This window comes from Hippoglossus stenolepis, chromosome 5 (assembly GCF_022539355.2).
Source record: "Hippoglossus stenolepis isolate QCI-W04-F060 chromosome 5, HSTE1.2, whole genome shotgun sequence".
NCBI classification, from domain to species: domain Eukaryota; kingdom Metazoa; phylum Chordata; class Actinopteri; order Pleuronectiformes; family Pleuronectidae; genus Hippoglossus; species Hippoglossus stenolepis.
Genome location: NC_061487.1, coordinates 26,787,502 through 26,810,812, shown reverse-complemented (window position 1 = coordinate 26,810,812; position 23,311 = coordinate 26,787,502). Strand labels below are relative to the sequence as shown.

General features: G+C 43.4%; 2 protein-coding genes across 2 annotated transcripts; both read left to right on the top strand.

Moving 5' to 3' along the window:
- The first annotated feature begins 5,230 nt into the window (after positions 1–5,230).
- On the top strand, positions 5,231–6,866 carry pth1a (parathyroid hormone 1a). The gene is made up of 3 exons (XM_035157378.2): positions 5,231–5,534; positions 5,826–5,926; positions 6,204–6,866. The coding sequence occupies exons 2-3, from the start codon at positions 5,841–5,843 to the stop codon at positions 6,454–6,456; spliced, it is 339 nt and encodes a 112-aa protein (XP_035013269.1). The 5' UTR covers positions 5,231–5,534; positions 5,826–5,840; the 3' UTR covers positions 6,457–6,866.
- A 2,372-nt stretch (positions 6,867–9,238) lies between these two features.
- Positions 9,239–22,255, top strand: btbd10a (BTB (POZ) domain containing 10a). Its single transcript, XM_035157458.2, has 8 exons — positions 9,239–9,556; positions 14,503–14,765; positions 15,201–15,510; positions 16,529–16,631; positions 18,149–18,269; positions 20,011–20,208; positions 20,516–20,626; positions 21,048–22,255. Exons 1-8 carry the CDS (start codon positions 9,420–9,422, stop codon positions 21,530–21,532), a joined length of 1,728 nt encoding a protein of 575 aa, XP_035013349.1. The 5' UTR covers positions 9,239–9,419; the 3' UTR covers positions 21,533–22,255.
- Positions 22,256–23,311: the final 1,056 nt, after the last annotated feature.

Sequence of the window (23,311 nt, the reverse complement as noted above, 5' to 3'; positions counted from 1 at the left end):
AGGAAGAAAGAATATTAACCACAGAAAGGTTATGTGATCAAAATCATTTGAAATCTTATTTATCTTATCTCACATTAACTCTTAGACAATAACACAAATTAAAAAATCACTTTCAAATGGACAAAACACGAGGAAATTAATAAAATATATTCATCACTGTGACAGAATATGTGTCACAAACACAACCAGAGAGACTTTCAGACTTGATGTGACTTGTAGGTTTCTACCACATCATCTGTTTGATGCTTCAGCTCATATGTTTTGTGTTAAAGTGTTTTAAGTGTTTTGTTTTCAACGTCTAATATTCAGCTGCAGCATGAAGCTGTGTGAAATCTGCTAAACCAACTGTCATTGTGGGAACTGTCGGGTTTTCTCTGTAAATCATAAGCTCCTGACCTTATTATGTTGTGAATTGAAGACCTTTTATATTAGTTCATTCATCTTTTTGCCATGGATGTTTGTGAAGCACTTTGTAACCTTGTTTGGATAAGAGCTATACAAATGAAGTTATTATTATTAATTGATCACTTAGGTTTGAGGCTGAATGTTCAGAATGATGTGGAATGAATTCAACTTTATCATTTTTAAAAAGCCTTGAATCTATTTAGAGATGCGTGAAGGCCGGTGGCCACAATACATAAAAGACTCTAATGTAATCTCCTGTTGAAAAGCTGCGACCTACTGGTGGAGCTCAGTTCGTCCTGTGGTTTTTCTTCTGTTACTGGTCCGACTGGGAGTTTATGGACGTTATTATGAGTGAGACTGTTTCTGTCCTGCAGCTTTAAATGTGTGTGTGGGGGGATTCACTCGAATGACTCAGGAGTCACCGACAAGTTGAATAAGAAAGAATAAACCTTTCTCAACATACGTGTTAAACGTCCAGTTATTGTTTCAGCAGCTCAGTTTAGTGGTGGCTGCGAGGACCTGAATGTCTCATGACGATCTCACATCTTTATTGTATATTTTATTATCTCTCAAAATAATTTTCACGTTGGATTAGAATTCAGGTTCCTTTAAACCTTCGTCTTAATCATCCCTCCCCTCAAGTTCCAAGCATGTAGAAGGATCCACGGTGACCTCGAGGTGACGTAACGCTGAGCCGGGGTTTGATTGGTCCTTTCTACTGGCTGGACAAACACTGCTTTATGGTCTATTTGACTCTAAGTGGTTCATAATTTAAAAAATAAAAATCATGGTGTAGTGACAAGGACTTAAAACTCGAGATTGAGACATAAACTCCTTTGGAAAGTGTTTAGTAAAGTTATAAGGTGAGAAGTAGAGTCATTTTCTCATAGACTTCTATAGAAACAAGCAGTGGAGTCGCCCCCTGCTGGTCTTTTGAGAGAATAATGATTTCAGGCACATATGTGTTGGCTTCACTTTCCAAACGAGTCTTTGTGTCACATTCATTTTTTGTCATGGATTTACTTTGTTAAGATTAACTAATGAAACTTAAAAACTAAACTAAGTAAGTAGATAAAAGTGTCTGGGGACAAAGAAGCTGACAGACTATTGATTGATCGATTGATTGATTGATTGATTGATTGATTGATTGATTGATTGATTGATTGATTGATTGATTGATTGATTGATCGATCGATTGATTGATCGATTGATCGATTGATTGATTTTGTTGATAAGTTTTGTGGATTTGATGAGAAGAGATGCAAACAGAGCAAAGTGGACTAATATCCCACAAATGATTCTTATTGTTTATCTGTTAAATGAGAGAAATGTGTTTAAACCCTGCTCAGAGCGCCCTCAGCTGAGTGAAGTGAGTTCAGGCTGCAGTAATGTGGGGGTGTCTGGTGGCAGTGAGGTGACGGTGCGTTGCCTTAAAGGAGGCAGGACGGGACATCTCAGTTCTGGGAAACGGACGCCGTCCGACACGAGTAATGATCATGAGCTCACGCTGAGGTTGAACCTGACAGTTAACCTTGTCAATCACGCTGAACCGCAAGGTGCATGCAACTCATTGACTAATCTCAGGGCTGCTCAATATGTTGTAGGACATTTATCTGTGATCAGTTCAATTGTTAGAGTCGCTCTTTTAGTTTATACTAAATATTATAAAACTAACTAAGATTCTGTTCTAATCTCTTTCATCAAAAACAGCCTCGAAACATGTTGTTTCATTTTCAGTGTCGAGAGTTAGTCTGTTTTAAGAAGAATATAACAATAAAATCAGAACTAATGATTATTTTAATTTGACCAAATGAAGTAAAGAAGGTTATGTTTTCACCCCTGTCCGTTAGTTAGTTAGTTAGTTAGTTAGGTAGTTAGTTAGTTAGCTTGTTTGTTTGTTTGTTTGTTTGCTTGTTTGTTTGTTTGTCTGCAGGATTACGTCAAAACTGCCAAACAGATTTCCACAAAAGGTAAAAGGAAGGACGGGACATGTTCCAAGAAAGAAGTCATGAAACGTGGCGTGGATACGGATCAGGGGCTGATCCAGTCTTTTTTTGAAATACCCAACCAGATCCTTTCTCTTTTTTTGAATCTGTTTCTTTGTCTATATAAATCCACTTCTTAATCACAACATCTGTATTGATCTGAACTCTTGTTTTCTCCAAACCGTCCTGTGAGCGACCTGAGACGCGAAGCATCTGTGTGATGTTATTTATCTTCTCTGTCAGAAGTCTCAGGACATGCCGTCACCCTCCGTAAAAAGTCAACGCCTGGTCTGAAATAGACGCCTTCGCCTTATTTACTCCCCCTGCGACTATTCCTGAGTCTTTGGAAGCAGCTTGTCTTACTGATGCACCTGACTCGCTGCAGTGATGTTTACAGCTCCACTTAGATCAGAGGCTCTGGATGTGAACGGGAACAGGAGTATTTCTGTACCTGTGACTGTCACATTATGATGTTGAGGTGGGACTTCCACTCTCTTACCTTGTTATATTCCCACGCACCTTGTTGCCTCTGCATGCCGCACATTGAGGCAGCGTGAGGTAATGAGGATGACAAACTTTAGGACCCTGAGCTGAGGTCAGAGGTCGACGTGTTCAGCGGGTGTCATCTAAACAGGCCGTGGCCACCATAGTCTGTTTTAGTATCCCGGGGAAGGGAGTGGAGGTCAGTGTCTCTGAAGGGCCGCAGCGAACGCCGTAAATCTTGTGAGGCTGGTATGTAAACAGCTTGAATCACTGAGCACTCGAGCCATTTGTTTGTGCTTCAACAGGTGCAGCGGCTGACGTCAGGCGAGGATCCGTCCTGGTGTTTGATCACTAGATGCCTCGATGTCAGGGGGGAACTTTGACGGCTCATTCACGTCTGCTAATCGCTTCAATGAAACACTTCGCGAGTAAAAACTTTAAGAACTGAAGAAGAAGTTTGTATATTTTTGCTTTTCTGCTGACGCTGTCATGCTCGTCTTCCCTCTGGAGCGGAAGGAGCCCACGAGGCTGATGATTCTTCATCGTGAGAAACATCTTCTCTATGAGTCCAGTTTGTAGAATCTGATCTGGAATCTTTTTCACCGCAGGTTGAGCTGCTTGGTACGAACTCAGCCTTTGTGTCATGACTTGGACATTCCCAGCTCCTGTTACGTTTGGAAAACTCATACCTTCGTGTGTGGTTGTGTGTGTGTGTGCGCTGTGACCATATTAGCAGGAGGAGGTTTCTCTGCAGTGTGCGGTGCTGTGGACCGATCACCCCTGAGACACCTGTGGCTGAGGATAAACTGAATAAACCGTTAAAGATGAGAGGCCTGAACACAAATAGATCATAAACTAAAAATAAAACACACACTATAACACAGACACAGCCGTTGAACTTTTATTATTCTAATGACCACAGCCAAAGAGGTTACGTTTTCACCTCTGCCCTTTTGTTTGTCTGTCAGCAGAATTATTCAAAACTGGAACAGACATGACGCGTTCACAACAACCGCTTCTTTTGTTGACAGCACTTCGATTACTGCCGTCGGCCTTCAATGACGTCCTCAATGACGTCCTCAATGACGTCCTCAATCTACTCTGTTTCCTCCTCAGATATTTGTTTACTTCCAGTTTTGTGTTAGAAACATCATCAACACGCCCACTCGCTCTCCTGGGCTCACACTGACATTTTACACTCATTTAACTGACAGGAAAGTTGAGAAAAAGGCCTGGAGCAACTGACTTGACATTTGTGTTCTCAAATAGAGTTCACCTGAAATTTTCCCTCAAAGGTTTCAGGTTGAGTTCAACCAAATAACACTCACATGAAACAACGTGAAATCTTGAGAATAGAGCAAATAAAAGCAGAATATATTCAGTACATTTACCAACAGAGGAGAGAGACGTTGTGTTTTCTGTGATTTGAGTGAACTGACCCTTTAACTGAACTCTGTGCAAAAATGTTAAAATGTTAAACTTTATGTGAATGTAACATGAGGCCTCAGCAGTCGGAGGGAGTTACCTCAAACTGAGCTCCTCCAATGTTAAAGCCTTTTTAGTACAAAATTCCCTCCTTTGTGTTTCCCCCTCCGTGTGTTTCTTCCTCAGAGATGTGATGCAGAGATAGTGACACGATAAAAGGGAATTCTACACAAAAAAAAAGTTATATTTGATTTCATGGCCCAACAGTTTCTTCACTGACAATCGTTCTAAAACAGTCTTGAAATTTGTGAAAGTTCCAGTTGAATCAAACAATAGATGTGAAAAAGGTTGTGACTCCGACAGACGTTCAGACAGTGACGGCATCGGCATCATCTGCTGACAAACCTCCTGAACCTCCCTCACGCCTCGATTCAGGAAGTTTCCTCTGACGTCAGCTCTCTGTTAAAGCTCCTGTTTCTGGGATGACCAACTCATTAAAACAATGTTAATTCCTGGGTCGAGTGCCTTTGTAACCAGGGAGACTTCCTAAGGGCCAGCGGGCGCCGTAAATCCATCCCAACGTTGGTGCTATTGTTGTGAGGCGGGCTGGGAGTCGGACAAGAAAAGGTCACGTCAGATGTGGACTAATAGATCCGACCAGTTTAGAAGAAAATAAGAAAGAAGCATGAAAAATTTTAAGTTTGGAAAAGTGCAGTTTTGCCCAGTTTTATGTGAAACTTATATTCATACTTTTATGGGAGTATTACAATAAAAAATGTGGAAACAATCATAAGAATATATTTCACATAATCAATACATGCAGGTAATAAAGACATTCATTAGATTTTGAATGTTAGTGCATGTATGTGTATGTATGTGTGTGTGTGTGTGTGTGTGTGTATGTATGTATGTGTGTGTGTGTGTGTGTCAGGTATTTAACACTCAGAGACATTCATTCGGTCTGAAGACATGACAGCGGTGAAAGCCTGAAGCTCAGAGGAGGTGTTGCCATTCCTGTCAACCCTCCTCCTCCTCCTCTTCCTCCTCCTCCTCTTCCTCCAGGAGCTGGACGTGTGACATCAGCAGCAATAATGAAGGCGGCTCATCAATGGCTGAGCCCAGTGGCTATAAAAGGAGGCCAGAGAGTCCAGTGCTCATCATAACTGATTGGAGCTTAACACCAGAGGGAGACCGACTCCATAGAAAACCTTTACTGAGGAGAACCCCCCACCACAGGTACGTTCAGCAGGGTTTAAATGATCTCTGTCGGGATGTAGAGGAGGATGACACGTCTCAAATCAAGTTTATTCCTGGTTCATTTCATCTTTTCGGCTGGATTGTGATGTACTTGATCATTTAAAATGATGATTTCAAGACAAAACAACTTAAATCTTGATAAAACTGAATTGATTTTCATCATGTAAGACAACCCCCACTCCCAGAGGGATTTACAAAATATTAAATTCATGAAAAGCTTTGAAAGCAACAAGATAAAATATGATTTTGACTTTGTTTTTGTTTTCACAGGTCGAGAAGGTCAACATGCGAAATATGGACTTTCACACCATCGTGTTTATTTCACTCTGCATTTTACACCTGTCCACTCTGAGTGAAGGACGCCCCCTCAGGTAACTTCACCACATCCTCTCTCAGATCAACTCATATCATAAGAATCAATAAGAATCCTTTATTGATTTACATGGGGGGTAAACAGAATAAATACAGGTGAAAAGTCTAAATAGAATAGAATAAAATCTCTCTCTATATATTACATTGCACCACAAGGTCCTTATACCTCTTGCAGGTTGTTAATTAACATTTTAATTAACTGACCCTCATCAGCAGCCTGCGTTTTGCTGCTCAGGTAAATTAATGCGTTGCCTGTCTCTTGGTGCACATGTACAGGAAGAGGACGGTGAGCGAGGTCCAGCTCATGCACAACCTCCGGGAGCACCAGCAGCTGCAGGAGCGGCGGGACTGGCTCCAGCTGCGGCTGCGGAGCCTCCACACGGCCGCGGCCCGGGGCAGGAGCCCGGAGGCGGCGCGGGCGAGGAGGAGGAGGCCGCGTCCCGAGCAGCCGCCGGGGCCGGAGCTCACACCGGAGGAGATCCAGGCGTTGACCTTCCTGGAGAAACTGCTCAAGTCCCCGCAGACGTGATTTAAAATTTATTTTTAGTTTTCCTCTTTACAACATTCTTCTTACCGAGTTCCAGGCTGCTGTCTATTTCAAGTGAAACGTCTCCAGTTGTTATTTTAATTATAACAATGCACTTGTTTTATTTATTATATGTCTTAGGGGGGTGGTTGGGTTGGGGGTCACAAACTTCAGTTGTGACATTTTATTTATGACTTTATGAAACTTTTACCTTGTTGTGTTTGCACTTAAACTGAAGGAGGTGAAGAGCTGGACCAACACTGTTATATTTATAAACCAGTCTAGTTTAAATATATTTAATTGATAGGATATAGTTGATTTCATATCATGATCTCATAATGCTAGTTTAACCAGTATTTGGACTGTAAACGCATGTTTTAGCTGTAAACTTGAAGTAAATTGTATATTTTTATACGCACACTAATTGAACTATCAAGTATAAATGTGTAATTGTGCGATTTGCTTTTTGTACCTGTGATAGTATGAAGGAATAAATGAAATTGAATCAAACAATCGCTGTTCACGCGAGATTTGGTGTCGTATCGCGACATCGCCCACGTGATCTCCGCGAACCAAAACAAAGATGGAGCGGATGTGAGCTAACAGTCACCGGGAAAACTCGTGTTATTGTTTGTTCCCGTGTCTCCTGTGCGCTCGGTTCCTCGCGTGTCGGAGTGTCTCTGTGTCCAGGAGAAGAACCGTCCACTCGGGGATGCAACACAAGCAGGTACCGTTGTTAAAAGCTGGGTTTTATTAAGCTAACGTTAGCTAACGTTAGCCCCGACCGCCTGTGCTCTGAGCCGTGTTAGCTCGGCGGCTAAATGCTAACTTAGCAGGTCAACGCCAAAAAAAAAAAGTGTAAAAAAAAAATCCTTTGATCCGCTGTGAAGTTTGTGAGAAGCAACACGTCGAGTCAGAAACAGGGAGGACAACGAGTCCAGGGGACAACTGGACAGAGTCCGAGTTTAGAGACGATGAGACAGAATCAGGACGGATTCCTCCTCCAGGCTTCATGTAGCTTAGCTAAAGGTACCTTTAGCATTCTGCTAGCTTGTTGCATTTTTACACTTCCAAAGGCTTGTGTTTGTATATTTGTATTTAATGACTCTTTGATTAGTGGTAAACATATATGTCATCTCATATTTATCCCAGGGAGGCTTTGGGACACTTCTCGTGAGAGTAGTCTACTTGATAATACATTCACATGATGTGGGTATCACAGATATCGAGTCATGTCATTGGTCCGAGTAATACTTACTAGCTTAAATGGGGCTAGAGGATAAGGCCAAAGATGATAGATAGGTGTACTTTTAAGATATACATTTTATGTCAGAAGTTTCCTTTTAGCCAAATGGTGTGTGTTTGAGTGAGAGACAGCAGGAGGACAGGAGAGGATGGAGGACGTCTCTGGATGTGTTGGTGTAGAGGTTTGATTTCACCATAGATTTACAGCTTTCCAGATTCACACTCACGGGGGGGTCACTGGTGGTGTAGGGGTGACGCCTGCCTTTGATTGGAGGGTGTTACCTTGGTCATATACATATAAATGTCATCATGACTCCACCTAAGCATTGACCCGGCAGGATCCAAGCCGGTTAGAGACACTAGGTGGTGTTATGAGCCATGTTCAACCCACAGATGTAGATATGGTCCTGCGCCAGACCATAAAAGAATCACACTCACTGCAGAACGCTGCAGCCGGATGGTTCTGGATCAGGAGGAAAGATGCTGGGGACACGCCCCCAGGTCTGACCAGCCTGTGGTGGGCGAAACACATGATGACGCTATGGTACACAAGTGAAGACATGTCCCTAACATCCCCTGGTGGTCACTGACATCAGCTCACATCAGCTGGCTGCAGCAATAATTAGTGCGGTGGAACATAGAAGGGATGTTTTCCATCTTGTGCGATGTTCTGTAAGGGGACAGTGTTTAGTTTAAAAAGGCAAAGAGGTAATGATGTCTGATCTACTGAGTGGCCACATGGCTTTCATGGTTCTGCCATACAAGCCAGTAGCCAGTCAGATTCACCTTTAGCCCCAGTGGACCCTCAGGTTCGGCCTGTGTGTTGATTTCAAGGCCAAAACACAAAGGTGCACAACGGAAGTTATGTCCCTATGACATCAGCTGTTAGTTGTTAAATTAAATAGTGCAGGAGACCTTCAAACGTACAAGGGACATTCACCATTGTGTCCTATATTCTAAAAAGGTAATAAATGTGATATTAAAGGTTCAGTGTGTAGAATGTAGTGACATCTAGTGGTGAAGTGTCATGTTGCAGCTGAACACCCCTCACCTCACCCTCCAAACATGATAGAGAACCTGTGGCAGCTTTAGTTGTCATAAAAACTCAAACGGTGTTTAGACAATAAGACCATGCATCTGTTTACTGTCTCTTGCACTACATTGCACGGACGCTTTATTGTACATATTTATCATTTTATATTTGTCTTGCTTTATATCTTTTTAAACTCGGTGTTGAAAGTGGAAGGCGAAGAAATGTAAATATAAACGGCCCATTCTAGGGTAAAGAAAACAACAATTCGTACAATTTAGATGAAAAAACATCTATTATTTTATATTCAATAGCTCCCTTTAACCTAAATCTTACACCCTGAACCGTTTAAAACCAGCATTGATGTGTTCCATCAAAGAGCAGTCGTGTAATTCGCAAGTTTCTCTTTTGGATGTCGCTATTAACGACCAGCATCCCTATACGTGGAGACTCGGGATGCTGGGGAAAACGAGGAGCACGTGAACGCAGCATCGCTCGGCTCCGGTCGAGCACGCGGCCATTCACAGTTTCTCTGAATGAGCCGGTGCGCGTCTCCGCTGCGCACGGTCCCCAGCTCTGCGCGGATTCATATCGGTCCCGGTTTTTTTTTAATCCGGATTAACCGAAGAGGAGGAGGAGGAGGAGGAGAAGTCGAGTGGGTGCGAGACGATGCTGAGGAAGTTGCAAAGTAATGAGCGAGGATGCTGAAGCTGCCGAAGCTGCCGGAGAGCCCGCTTTGTTCGGAGGAGCTCCGGGCTTCTGCGCCGCGGTCATCCCGCAGCTCATCCCCTGCTGCTTTGTCTTCAGCCGGCCCCGCGGAACCGAGCGGTAGGTGCACGTCCTCCTCCTCCTCCTCCCCCTCCTCCGCAGCCCCGGAGCCGCATCCAGCCCCGTCATTGTTGTGGTGATTTACTGTGATTACAGGGTTTAAGAGAGAGGATCCCACACCGTCATCCGGCGTGAGGCTGTTTCCCTCCGCTGCTGCTGAGCAGGGAAATCAAATCAGCATCTTTCATGAAAAATCTCCTCAATATCTCATTATTCTTTATGCTCATTCCGGGTTTGCATGGTTTCTTTGCAGCCAGGCGGCTGTTAAAGGGACATTTCTCTGTTTTATAGTCTTTTTATTATTTTTTTGCAGACTGCAGCTTTACTGCCTTTGCCCGTCAGCACGTCTGTGTCAGCAGCCCCTAAATAATAGATGGGACCCTCACCCCTCGGGGCTCCCACCTCGTGCTGTTAATAGACCTCCTCCTCGGACGCTCTGCACCTCTTGTCTGAGTTGTCGTGTCTTGGACGGGCTCGTGTTGTACGTGTTAGACCTTGATGCAGCAGCCGAGCATCACTGGCTTTTTCCCAACAAAGGGAGAAAGGTGCATGTGGAGGCTGGTGCCCGGTGACAGGAAACGGGACAAAGTGAAACATTAGCCCCCCCTCTCGTTCTTCTGGCCGGCCGAGTGAAATCTTGGCGGCCACGCGAAAGAGGAGAGGAGCTGCTGTAATGTTATGAGTGAAATATTGCCTCCTCGGTTCCTTTGTTCGCTCGGCTGATCCGGACACTGGCTGCCTGCCTGTTTGGCTGCAAGAGCGGCTTTTGGTTTATACATTGAATCCCATCAGAGATAAAACATTTATGCTGTGTCAGGCTCTCGTGTAATTACATAAATCACCAAATAGCAGTTACTTTGACACTTCGTTGTCTCTATTACAAAAGGGGAAACCTGATTGTCAAATACCATGCTCGTCTAACCTTGAGGAAAATGAACAATACACCTGACAAGTGTTATTTGTCTTTCGATAACGATCCTTTATGCCGGAGCTGTAACAAGAGGCAGGATGTCCTCTCTCCACGTCATCTGGTTCACCTGAGCACACGGAGGCAGACGGCTGCTGTGGTGACCCTCGTCTTGTGTTCAAGGACATCTCCAGACTCTGCAGACACACGGGGATGCTAGACAGAAAACAGGAGAAGAAAGTGAGGAGGTCTCGGTTTAGTCTTTGAACTCCGAGATCAAATGAACAGAGTTTGAAATTCAAAAGTGAATTTGCAGCCTATGCATTGATTATCTAAACATCTTTAATGTTGGTAAATGTATATTTAAATCTTTAGATGTAGGGTAGGGTTGTGTTAATGATTTGTGTAGACGGTTGTGTCTTCCTCCATCAAAAGCAATAAATCGTTGACCTTGACTGGGTGCAGTAGGTGTTGGAGGGGATTCAAGGTGAAGACCAGTCATCACACTGTGTTGTGGATGGTTTGGTTCTCTGGTCTGTTCTGTCTGGGTCAGTTTAACCAAATATCCTCTCACATCAGTCCGTCAGTCGACCGACCAGCCAGTGACGTCAGCAGCTACCTGGTCGACCAAGACGTTGACAGTCAGTATCCAGCGATGGTGTTCTCTCAGCATGAAGCTCAAAGCTCGGCCCAAACAAACCTGTTCACCAGACGTGATGCAGGAAAACAGAAGTATCTAGTAATTCAGTTCAGTTCTGTTTTATTAATATGCTTCCAAATCACGCACATTATTTCAAGGCACTTAACATCAGCTGTTTTCACACATGAACCTGGGAAAATGTCTGGAAATCTGTTTCCCGGAGTGTGAAGAACGCAGCGTGAGATGGTCCAGGTCGGACATGTTCACGAGAGGAACCTTTCTGGAGCATTTCTTCGAGGTGTGGATCCTGTGTAGAGCAGCAGGAGGCGGAGCCTGACGTATAAATGCTGCTGTGGAGGTCACGTTGTTTTGTTTACAGCTCATCCTCATTGGCTCTTATCACCGAACGCTCTGGGATTTCATCATCTTTCCAAACTGGTGTCTTTGTGAGATATTTCTTCCAGTTTCACATCGGCTGCGTTAGAAACGTCATCAACACGTCCACTCGCCTGCTGTGAGTTTTCCTGAAATGTTCCTGCTGTATTCTCACTTGGATAAAAGGGCTGGCAGGAAAAGTTCTGGAGCATCAGACTCGGATGTTTGTGTTCTCACATACAGCTCCTCCAGGTAGCTTCAGGAACATGTCAGAATACAGTCGATTATGGTTGTTACGATGACAATATCGCTACTTAAAGATGTAATGATGATATTAATGATAACAGCAGCAATGAAAGCAGCACCAGTTAAAGGTAACGATAATAATAATTATGATTTATTCATTAATGGAGAGTGCACTCTTCACTTGATTAGTTTTCTTTTTTATTGTAACATTATAACACCTACGTTTTAAAATCTGCTTCAGCAAAGTAGGTCGGAGCTTTATGTGTTAGTGGTTTATTCATGTGTATCCACTGCTGTGCCGAGCAGGAAGTGGCACGCTGCTCCTTTTATACGTCATTAATTCAATTTTTATAAAACGATAAAAATAAGTCGGTCCACCTGCTCTTCAGTTTCCATCTCTGATGCAGTAGACGATCATCATCATCATCATATTTCATTGCAGCTCCTCTCAAGAGAGCAAGACGCTCTTCATTACCGAGACCTGGAAGCGTCTGTGCCTCAACGCTATTGATCAGATACACAACTGCACCGGCGCAGTGAAACGCACACATTTATCTACACAACTGCGGGAATTTAAATGGGTTTTTTGCTGAGTAATAATGTGCTGTAATTAGTATGAATACTTTTGACTTATATCGGTAGCAAAATCTTTCATTAGGTGATTAGTTGATTTAACGGCTTTCAGGAGATCAATCTGTTATGTTTATTTTTGAATTGACCAAATTATTAAGTGAGGATCAGCAGGATTATGAAAAATCGACTAAATAGATTTCCAGGAAATTTGGTGGAAGGAACATGAGTCGAGAAAGAAACTCTTCAACTGTCGTGAAACCAGGAAGTTTTCAGTTTCTTGAACCTTGAGAGATGGGATGTTTTGTTTTTTTTTATATGTTCACCAGTTTCACAGAGAATTAATTACATTTTGAATTGGATTTGATTAAAGGGGCAGATCCAGGAATTTTCTCTTTCTTTAACAAGGCGAGAGATTGATGCAGAGATATTGATGAATAAAATCAGGTTTATTCATATCTATGAGTGTGAGCAGTGTAGAGCAGCCTGATTGAATTTAAAACGACAGTTAGGCCTTGGCGATGGTTTGCGCTCTCCTGAGTGACATTTCGATTAGTTCTGTAAATGACTGTCAGGAGATCAATTCGTTATGTTCCAGTAAATTTAATATCCTCGTGTTCTAGACTGTTGATCAGACACAACATGAAATCAGATGACATTGAAGTTGAGACAGAGATTCACAGAAAAATAACACGCAGAAGATGCAATTTGGAAAAAAGGCAAGATTCCAGAGTTTTTGGTGATCTATCCAGAGCAGAACTTATACGTCATGTCCTTCCTCCTGCTGCTCTACAGGCTCCGCCCCTCGCCTGAATATCTCCTTCTTCATTTGTGAAAGACAAACGTCCGCAAAGTGTCCAGACCCAATTTGTCTGGACACTTCCCGAAGTTCGTGTCTGAAAGCAGCCTAAGTGTTAATATCCGCTGTGAAGTGGAGGGCCGATATTACAACGGCTCTCTCAGGGCTGCTTGTCTTGTCTCTGGGAAAAAAAGTGAATTACAGATCACCGCTGAGGAATCACCGGCGCCTCTGAGGGAAGATTGAAGGGTCGTTATCCATCAGTCGAAAACATCTCCCAATGTGGAGACAAGTAAACAGTCGAGGCCGTTTCTGTTGTTCTTTACGTAAGTGAGTTCCACTCGCTCTGATTGTTTCACTTGGATGCACTCACTAATGGATACTTGGAGGTTGTGTGTGTGTGTGTGTGTGTGTGTGTCTGTGTGTGTGTGTGTGCGCAGCTGCGAGCTGACGTCGGTGGTTTGTTGTCAGCCCTGTTTCTGCAGCACTCAGCTCTCGTAAGGGTTCACACGAGTTGACTGCAGACTTTTTAAGGGCTCTCTCGTCGCTCCGCCGCTCGGCACGCACCAAACGAACCCTCTACCCTCGGAGCAGTTTCTGCACCAGCGCCTGTGTGAGTGTGCCCGGAGAGACTCCAGTCCGTGCACCAGCAAATCATCCATCGTAATTGTTCCATGAAATCGCACACGAGTGGGTTTCTGATCGCTGTGTGACGAGCAGCGTGATCCCACTCGGACTCGACGTTCTGTCCAAATGACTCAGGAGTTGTTCGGCAACTTTTGAAATGATTGTCTCCTCCATGTGCAGCGGTAGTTTCTTCAGCCGAGGTCGTGCTGGTCTCTCCTTCGGCACGTGGAGCGTTCAAGTGCCGCTTCACCCGGACTATATCTACTGTTCTGCTTGTCTGGGATATGAACAGAGCCCGATGGATTTATCAGTTGTCTGATAATATCGAGTCTTTCACAGACATTTTGGTATCGGTGTTCATATTTGCAGATATTAAACCTTTTATTTTACAGAAAAAACAATTCAGAACAGATGTACATTTATGATTATTTTCTTAATTCAAGTCCTTTATATTTGGTTGTATTTTATGTTTTCTTTTTATTTATTAGTTATTTGTGATGAAACTGGAACATATCAAGCCACGTTTACATTTCTTTGTCATAAGGGTCCAATAATGACATCTTGGGAATCACTGGCAATCGTTTTCAAAATATATTTATCAGCTAATATATCGGTATCGGAAATGTCTTATTCAGGAGGATCAGCATTTTGCCCACAAGATAAAAAAATCACCTCACGATTGAATTTGCCAAAATATAAATTTTTGGCAAATTTGTTGATGAGAAATTGAAGACTCTCTTTCTGACTCTTATTCACTGCGTGTGTGTTCTTATCTCCACCAGTGACCAGCAGCGTGGTTCGTCAGTGTTGGACTGGAACCAGCAGCAGCGGCGGCAGCAGCAGCAGCGGCAGGTTTGCACCATGAGTCTCTACGGGTCCAGCTCCAGTGGCGGAGCTGCCGGCGGGGCCAGAGAAAGAGGAGTGGAACATTACCGGGAACAACGGCGACGCTCCAGCGACCGCTCACGTGACTCGTCCCACGAGAGAGGAGAGGGCCAGCTGACGCCTTGCATCCGGAACGTGACCTCCCCCACGCGGCAGCACGGTGAGCGGACAGGAAAGATGGTTTTATTGTTGTCGTCCAAAGGTTCTTCTACTGTTACTGTCTCCGTCTCTTAGAGGTAGATGATGCAGGACTTTCTTAAAATACACAAAGTTTATGCTCAGGTCCGATTTGTGTGTCCAGAGATAACGTTGGATCAGTAACTACGTAACTATGGTTACTCTGGATTTCAAATCCTTGTTTTATTTCAAAAGACAAATCTGGTCGTGAGGGCGGGACTATAAAAACATGGCAGCCAGGTTTTTTAGTCACTGGCTCGAACGCAGCCACTGTCTCCATCTCTTTCTCCCAGTACAACCAGCAACTCAAAAATCCTTTGCATAGTACACATACTACATAGTACACATACTACATACTACATAGTACACATGGAAGTTTCCTGTATTGACCTTCACGCATCCCCCTCTCTCCCCTCAGACCGAGAACGCGGTGATGGAGGCTCCTCCTCCAGATCCTCCAGTCCACGCCCCCCCAGGGTCTCTCTTCCCTATTCCCACATCGGAGGAACTCTGATCGGAGGACAAATACCTCGGCCGCTGGGCCTCCCCGGAGTCGACCTCCACTCCAAGTCCCTGGGCGACATGATCTACGTGTATGACCTCAGCAGCAAGGAGGGGCCTCGCGGCGGCCTGAGGCTCGGAGAGCGAGTGACGCTCATTGTGGACAACACACGATTCGTGGTGGATCCGGCCATTTTCACGGCTCAGCCCAACACCATGCTGGGCAGGTGAGAAATAACACGTTTTATAATAATACAGCAAAACCAACCAGAGCCGTGTTTCTACAGCCTCTCACACGTTGTCCTGGTCAGACGCCTTCACAACAACTGGAACATTCAGGCAAACTGTTGTGTACATGTTAATTATTTAAAATACTTCTTTCACCCTTGAATACAAACATGTAGAAACTTCAGGACGTCACAACTAATAAAGTAATACATCAGTACAGCTGATATAAATATAATAAACTTAATAAAATAAAACTTGAACATAACAATAGAAATATAATAATACTTATCAAGAAGGTAGATAATGAGTTTAATTAATCTCTTTTATCACAGTAGTCAGGAGCATTTTTTTATGTTTGTGTCTTGAATAGACTCAACGTTAAAATCTATTTCTAAAAGATTCAAAAGATGAGACCTTCACAACTTGGATGTGGAATTTTCCCAATTAAAATAATAAGTTGGTTGTACGCTGAACCGATTTTTGTTTTACATAATATAATGAAACATCTCCAGCTTTTGAGTTGGTTATTTTTTACAGTCTGAAAGAATTCACGTTTTATTTTCACGATCCAGAAATCCTGATATTTCGAGGTGGAGCTTGTGTAGAGCAGCAGGAAGTAAAGACGTCTCTGGAGAGCTCCGTGTGTTTGTTTACGTCTTCTACGAGTTTGAATCCTCTTTTTCATCCTGAGATATTTGTATTTTTCGAGTTTTGCGTCCGTCCCATGTTAGAAACGTCATCTCCAGAGGTCAGTGCAGGTCTGAAAGCAGCTTTAGTGATAAACATGTACATGTGTGAGTTACATTTCAATGATTTATTGATGATAAATATGTGTTTACATCCTTTCACCTACTCAGGGTGATTCTCTTTTCAGTGGTTTTATTCACAATCATCAGTGTCTGGTTCCTTTAATGGTTCGGTTGAAGCTGGAACACGGAACAAACACAGATTGACTGATCCCTGATCTGCTCGTCACAGTCGGAACTCGACCAATCACCTGTTTCTGTTCGTTCTCAGGATGTTCGGTTCTGGGCGGGACAACAATTTCACACGGCCCAATGAAAAGGGAGAGTTTGAGGTGGCCGACGGCATCAGCTCGACCGTGTTCAGAGCAATTCTGGTGAGTGAGCATCTGTGTGTTCATGCATGTGAGTCACTTCCTGTCCATCGCTGTGTTTCTATCTGTTTCTTTTCTCAGGATCTTTTACCTGCTCCCTTCACCTCCTTCAGTCCGTCCTGTCTCTGGAACCTCTGAGTTCAAAACCCTCTGAAACACAAACTGAAATAGCTTCTTCTCTTTCTCCTCCTGCACATCTCTCCTTACATCCACCTGCTTCCACTTCTCTTTCTCCTCTTCCTTTCTTTCCTTTCTTCTCCCCTCGCTCCATCGCTCCATCACTACGTTGCACTCTTTGCCGACAGAGGAAATCGACGTCTTCCTGTTGTTTGAAATCAGAACGTTTCTATTGGGTTGTAGATTTAAAATGTTTGCAGAAGGTTTTTGCAAATTATTAAATATACATCAATAACCTACATTTTCTAATTCACAAAACTGTTCTTTGTTATATTATGACCTGATTGTTTTTTAACATGATTATGCAAAAGCTACTGAATCGACTTCCACAGATCTCGGTGGAAGGTTGTTCTACGACTCAGAGAGAACTCGTTAGGTTCAGAATCAGATCCATGAAGTTTTTCACTTTCTTTTACACTGAGAGACATTTATAACGAGACATTTTCTCATCTTTTCCGTTGATTTCTTAGAGAATAATTCATGAATCTCGATGAAAAACCGAGAACAGACAGATTCCTGAAATCCATCTGTCTCTGCTCTCTTGTGAGGACGTTTCCAACGAGAAGAACAGTCTCCTCTGGAAACCACATTTAAATCCACATGATCTGGATTTTTATTTAGATCTGCACCAAATTACACCCACTCATAAATATCAGTCCCTTAAATATGTCTAATTATTCCTGGATCGATACTTTGTCCTTCCACTGAGTTTCATGTTGATCCGTCCGGTAGTTTCTGTGTGACCCTGCAAACTAACAGATGGACACACAACCTTCTCTGTGGAGGTGGATGTCTAATAACTGCAGGATTGTGGCTGATGATGTAATCGATGTTTGCATGAGTGTGTTTGTTCTCTGGGAATAAACAAAACCCCCCCGAGAGCAGGAAGTGAGCGAGCGAGCTTCTCCTCCTCCCACTGCTCCATCACAGTGTGTGGTGCTTGAGTCATGTGACACAGGCTGCACAGAGCGAGCGAGCATGGAAAGTGGAGCAGGGAGGGATCTCTCTCTCTCTCTCTCTCTCTCTCTTCTCTCTCTTTCTCTCTCTCTCTCTCTTCCTCTCTGTCCTCTGACGTTGCTGTCAACACTTCTTCATCCCTCCTCCTCCTCCTCATCCCTCCCTCTCTCTCTCCCTCCCTCTCTCTCTCTCTCCCTCCCTCTCTCTCTATCTCTGCCGCCTGTGTGAGCGTTTCAGCATCAATAATGGCGTCTTGTTTTCTCTCCCATGCTTGTGTGTGCATGTGAACAACCCGCCACTCGGCCCACTTGTTCATTTGCTCTGTGTGTGTGTGTGTGTGCTCGTGCTCTCTCTCTCTCTGCTGCTGCTGCTGCTGAAAATGGCAGGATTACTACAAGTCGGGGATAATCCGCTGTCCTGATGGAGTTTCCATTCCTGAGCTGCGGGAGGCATGTGACTACCTCTGCATTTCCTTCAGCTACAGCACCATCAAGTGCAGAGACCTCAGTGAGTATGAAGCTGCTCGTCCCAGCGTGTGAACCGAGCTGCAGCCACTTTCTGCTCATGCACTTAGTTTGATGAGGGACCCACATGGTCCGAGGACAAGACCTCGTCCTGTTCGACCGTTTACACTTCAGCTCATCTTCGCTTAGGAACCGCTGTAACCCAGACGCTAGTGGAGAGGATGATGTTGACATGTTTGAGCCGATCAGCTCGCTCAGCGTTGTGTGGGAACTGAGTTTGTTTGTGTTCATGTTGTTGGATGTGTGTGTGTGTGCATACTCGTTTTTATTAGCTCTTTGGGACCTTTCCCATCACAAACACTGATCTTGTCAGGACCAGTCGACCTCATGGGGACCTCATTTCTGATCTCCTGGTTGAGGTCAGGTGTGAGAGGTGCATTGTGGGTAGGTTAGGGTTAGGGTTATGGTTTTGGTCAGGCCTGATAAAGATAGCTGTGCCAACCTGTGTGTTTGTGTTGTTATTGTGCTTCTGTGCGTGGGAGGAAGAGCTTCAGCTCACAGACTGCTGCTGCTGGAGGTGTGTGTGTGTGTGTGTGTGTGTGTGTGTGTGTGTGTGTGTGTGTGTGTGTGTGTGTGTGTGTGTGTGTGTGTGTGTTGTGTGTAAGTAGGTCACGATTAGCAGTGAAATGTTGAGCTTGTTTCTCAGACTCTTCTGTTTCACTCTCACATCGTCAGAATGTAGATTTCACTCTTTAGCTTCTGCTTCTTTGTTTCTAATTTAACATTGAAATAAATCCACATTAACTCGACACTTGATTTGTCTTTGTACTTTTTAAATGTTTGTTAAAGCTGCTCTGCAGATGTAGTATTTAGGTCATGAGTGGTGCAGCGCTGCTTGTTCATCGTCTGCAGCAGAACTTAGAATTAAAGTGTCCGGTCAACCAGACATTATCTTGTGTTACAGTGGAGCTGAACTGGTTGAACCACTGTTTACAGGAGAGTCTCCCTGAAATCTCTAAACACGTAAACAGTCATAAGGAGAGAAGCTGCAGCTCCGACTCACAACGACGTCCTGAAACAACAATGAATACAAATAATAAAACCAGTACATGTTATTGTCTTGTCATTTCAACCCAGGAGGTAGAAGCAGTCGGTTCTTTATTCTGATAAGATCCTGGTTCTCCACCGGGTTTTAATGATCTGAAGTTTGGGCCTTAAAAAGTCTCCTATGTTAAAATATTACACACTTTGTTTTAAATACGTTGAAGTAAGTCTTATTGTGTTAATGTTCATTAAACACTACTTGTGTCACTTTCTGAGATAAATCTTATTATTATCAGATATTCAGTTGAACATAATTAGAGATTGATCGATTTATCGGTTGCCTGATAAAATGGGCAAATATGAGTCACAGGTTCTATGGAGCTGAGAACTTTACTTTTATAGAATAAACTGCAGAAAAGATTTGTTTATATTTGACATAAAAAGTGTTTTTTTTTAAGTGTTAAATATCATGACTCAATTCCTTTTCTTTGTCATAAGCATTTAATGTATATATCAACCGATATATTGTATCAGAAAGTTTTTACTCTAACATCTGTATCTGCGTCAGACTCCAAAAGTTCAAACTGACTCTAAATTTAATTAAATTTAAAACATTTGAAAAAGAGAAAACTTCTAAAGCTTCTGTAGTTTTACAAACTATTTCACTTTCAAGTCTGATAACGTCTCCTCGCCTTGTCTCCTCGCCTCCTCTCCTCGCCTCCTCACCTCTCCTCCTGCAGGCGCCCTGATGCACGAGCTGTCCAACGACGGGGCGCGGCATCAGTTCGAGTGCTACCTGGAGGAGATGGTGCTGCCGCTGATGGTGGCGAGCGCTCAGAGCGGAGAGAGGGAGTGTCACGTGGTGGTGCTGACGGACGACGACGTGGTGGACTGGGACGAGGAGTACCCCCCGCAGATGGGGGAGGAGTACTCACAGAGTAAGTCCTCACTGATGCTGAGTCACAGTAAATTTAACAAGTGTGGGGGGGGGGGCAGGTCGGCTCCAGTTACAGGAACCAGGTTATGATGCTTTGTTTTAGAACATCATGTTTCTGTGGCTCCACCACTTCAGTTTTATCTTCAGGCTGTTAGAGAGGAAGAACATCTGGAAGAACTTTATGATCATTTATTAAAGATCTATTACCTGTAGACTAATGTTTTATTAAACCTCAAAAACAATCATTTATTTTACAAACTGATCCGAGCTGCTGCTTCATGTTTGAACGTCCCTCTCTCTCTCCTCAGTCATCTACAGCACCAAACTCTATCGCTTCTTCAAATACATCGAGAACAGAGACGTGGCCAAATCTGTGCTGAAGGACCGAGGCCTGAAGAAGATCCGTCTGGGGATCGAAGGTGCACAGAAGAACTCCTTTACTCTCAAATATCATCGTTTATGCTGCTGACATTAATCTCTTCTCAGATTCTGAATTTATATTATATTTTATATTTATGAACTATTCAGTTGAGTATTTTTAGCATTAAACTACTGCTCAGATTTCAGATTTAATTAAAAACAAGTCTAGAGAATATTTTATCGTTGTTGAAAGTTGCTAAACAAATCAAGTTTATTATTATTATTATAAAATGTTTAGAACGGTTTCTCACTGCGACAGAGACCTGTGAAAAACAAGAAACTCTCAGTTGCAACAGAGCCCTGCTAGCTGTTACCACTTGTTTCCAGTCTTTATGCTAAGCTAAGCTAATTGATTAACTATTCACTGGACAGTAGGAGAATGAGTTGATGTTTCCTGACTCGTTGGTTCGTCTCCTCCAGGATATCCGACCTACAAAGAGAAGGTGAAGCGGCGTCCCGGAGGTCGTCCAGAGGTCATCTACAACTACGTCCAGCGTCCCTTCATCCGCATGTCCTGGGAGAAGGAGGAGGGGAAGAGCCGCCACGTGGACTTCCAGTGCGTCAAGTCCAAGTCCACCACCAACCTGGCCGCTGCCGCCGCAGACATTCCAGAGGACCAGCTGGTGGTGCTGCACCCCCCGGGGCCGCAGGTGGACGAGCTGGACACGCTGTCGCAGCCGCCGGCCGCCAACGACCCCCAGCAGCCGACGCCCGGGCAGTGGGCGGAGGACAACGCGCCCCCCCAGCCAGCGCAGGCCCTCGAGGGCCTGAACCAGCAGGCGCAGGACAGTCCGAGCCAGGCGGCGCTCAGCCTGGCCCCCGGCAACCAGCAGCACGGCAACAGCTACACTCAGGCCACGTACCACTACGAGCCGGACCCCGACTCCCCGTCGCCCTCTGCATGATGAGGCTGGTTGCACCCGACCCTCCGCTCCCGCGTTCGCACTGTCTCCAACAAGTGTTTTACATGGTTTCACTAAGTTTAGATTCATGGCGAGAGAAACAGGAAACACCGCACACGTCTGGAAACACGGAGACGAGCGTCGTCGTCTCTCGGGCTTCGAGCAGAACCACTTGTTGTTTTCAGCGTGAACACAAACGTTCGCTCCTCCACCTCCTCACGTTTACGCTCATCCCTCCTCCCGAGTGGAAACACCACTTTGCCTTCTGTCGCAGCCTTTTCTCACGCACAGCGTCCGAATGAACGAGGACGGATAGAAGCACATCAGCAGCCTCCTCTCGTCATTCAGTTCGATTTCTCTGAGCGGAGGAGAGTCTCTTTCTGTTCACATGTTCAAAGACAGAGTACTGTATTTCTTTTCAGTGGACTGTGTGTGTGTGTCTGTGTGTGTGAGTGTGTGTAACGGTTTCTTTACAAAGAGTTTTTTATGGATGAGGATTTTTCTGATGTTTCACTCCATCTGTTGTTTATAACTTGATTTGGTTCCTAGTTTTTGTTGTAAACTCCATTTTTTCCACTTATTTAATTTTGTTATGAATTTTGTTCCACTCGTGTTTGAGTGGCTGCTCTGTAAACTCTGCACAGGTTCATCAGCGCTGCTGTGAGCTCACAGGATGTCAGAAAACAACACAACGTTTTTCTAATAAAGAGAATTCACAACAACTCTGATCTGATCACGTCCTTATTTCACAGTTTGTCTGTTTTAGTTTGAAATATTACACATGGAACCTGATGGAAGGAGGAGCTACGTGTCGGAGGAACATGGATTTTCCTTCACTTTCTCTAACATCAGGTGTTTTTTATTCAACATTATCGTTGATTTCTCAGAATAATTCTTGGATCTTAAAGAATAAAACCTGATATTTACGAGTGAAAAATACACATCTAGTGAATATTAATGTAGTTTAATAAAGAGACTGTAATGTCCTCACAAAGCAGAGCAGATGGATTTTAGGATTCTCACAGGATGACTTTTATTATATATTTATATTATATTAACATTAAATGTTATACATGTTTCATTGAACTTGTCATTGAAACTATTTGCATCTTGACTCATGTTATAAGATTTTATTCTGTGTATTTCAGATATAGAAACAAATCAAACTTTTTCCATTAATCTTCCTTTCAGACATTTACACAGATGTAAAATCTAACATTTGATTGGACGATTTAGACGGATGAGTAACGGTTGACTGAATCACCTTTAATAGAATCAGACACACGACATTAAAATGTTTCCTAACAACTGAACAAGAAACAAAAGGTTTGCGACAGTGACCTTTACTTTATTATATTGTATCTGTTATTCTCTTGTTTGGAAAAAAGATAACTATTAGCAGCCATCTTGTCCGTTAATGTTTATAACACTCGGCTGAAGATTGAAATATTTCAACTTAACCCTCACACATTAGTTTCTGTGCCTTATGAGAAATATTAGATTACATTTTTTAAATCCTTAAACTCTGCATCAGTTTCACTTTCCGGACAAAGTCTACGTCCATTTTTATTCACAGACTACGGCTACGTGAGGTTTGATATTTATCACTTTAAACAAACTTTATTATAAAAAAACTATAAATGAAATCACATTGAACTTATAGAAAATAAACACGTTTTTCTGAAACACAAATCTTCTCTGCATTGTTTAGTCTGTAAAATAAGTTTAAAGATGATTTTATTTGACCATCAGTGATGATCACAGGAGTCTGAATGTGGTGAG

What these genes read in the sequence shown, in the direction of transcription:
- btbd10a (XM_035157458.2), top strand. Translation starts at nt 9,420, where the DNA reads ATGAGCGAGGATGCTGAAGCTGCCGAAGCTGCCGGAGAGCCCGCTTTG. An exon ending in CTCCCCCACGCGGCAGCACG is followed by an intron (nt 14,766 to 15,200) that starts GTGAGCGGACAG and finishes CTCTCCCCTCAG; the next exon opens with ACCGAGAACGCGGTGATGGA. An exon ending in CCGTGTTCAGAGCAATTCTG is followed by an intron (nt 16,632 to 18,148) that starts GTGAGTGAGCAT and finishes TGAAAATGGCAG; the next exon opens with GATTACTACAAGTCGGGGAT.
- pth1a (XM_035157378.2), top strand. Translation starts at nt 5,841, where the DNA reads ATGCGAAATATGGACTTTCACACCATCGTGTTTATTTCACTCTGCATT. An exon ending in AGTGAAGGACGCCCCCTCAG is followed by an intron (nt 5,927 to 6,203) that starts GTAACTTCACCA and finishes GCACATGTACAG; the next exon opens with GAAGAGGACGGTGAGCGAGG.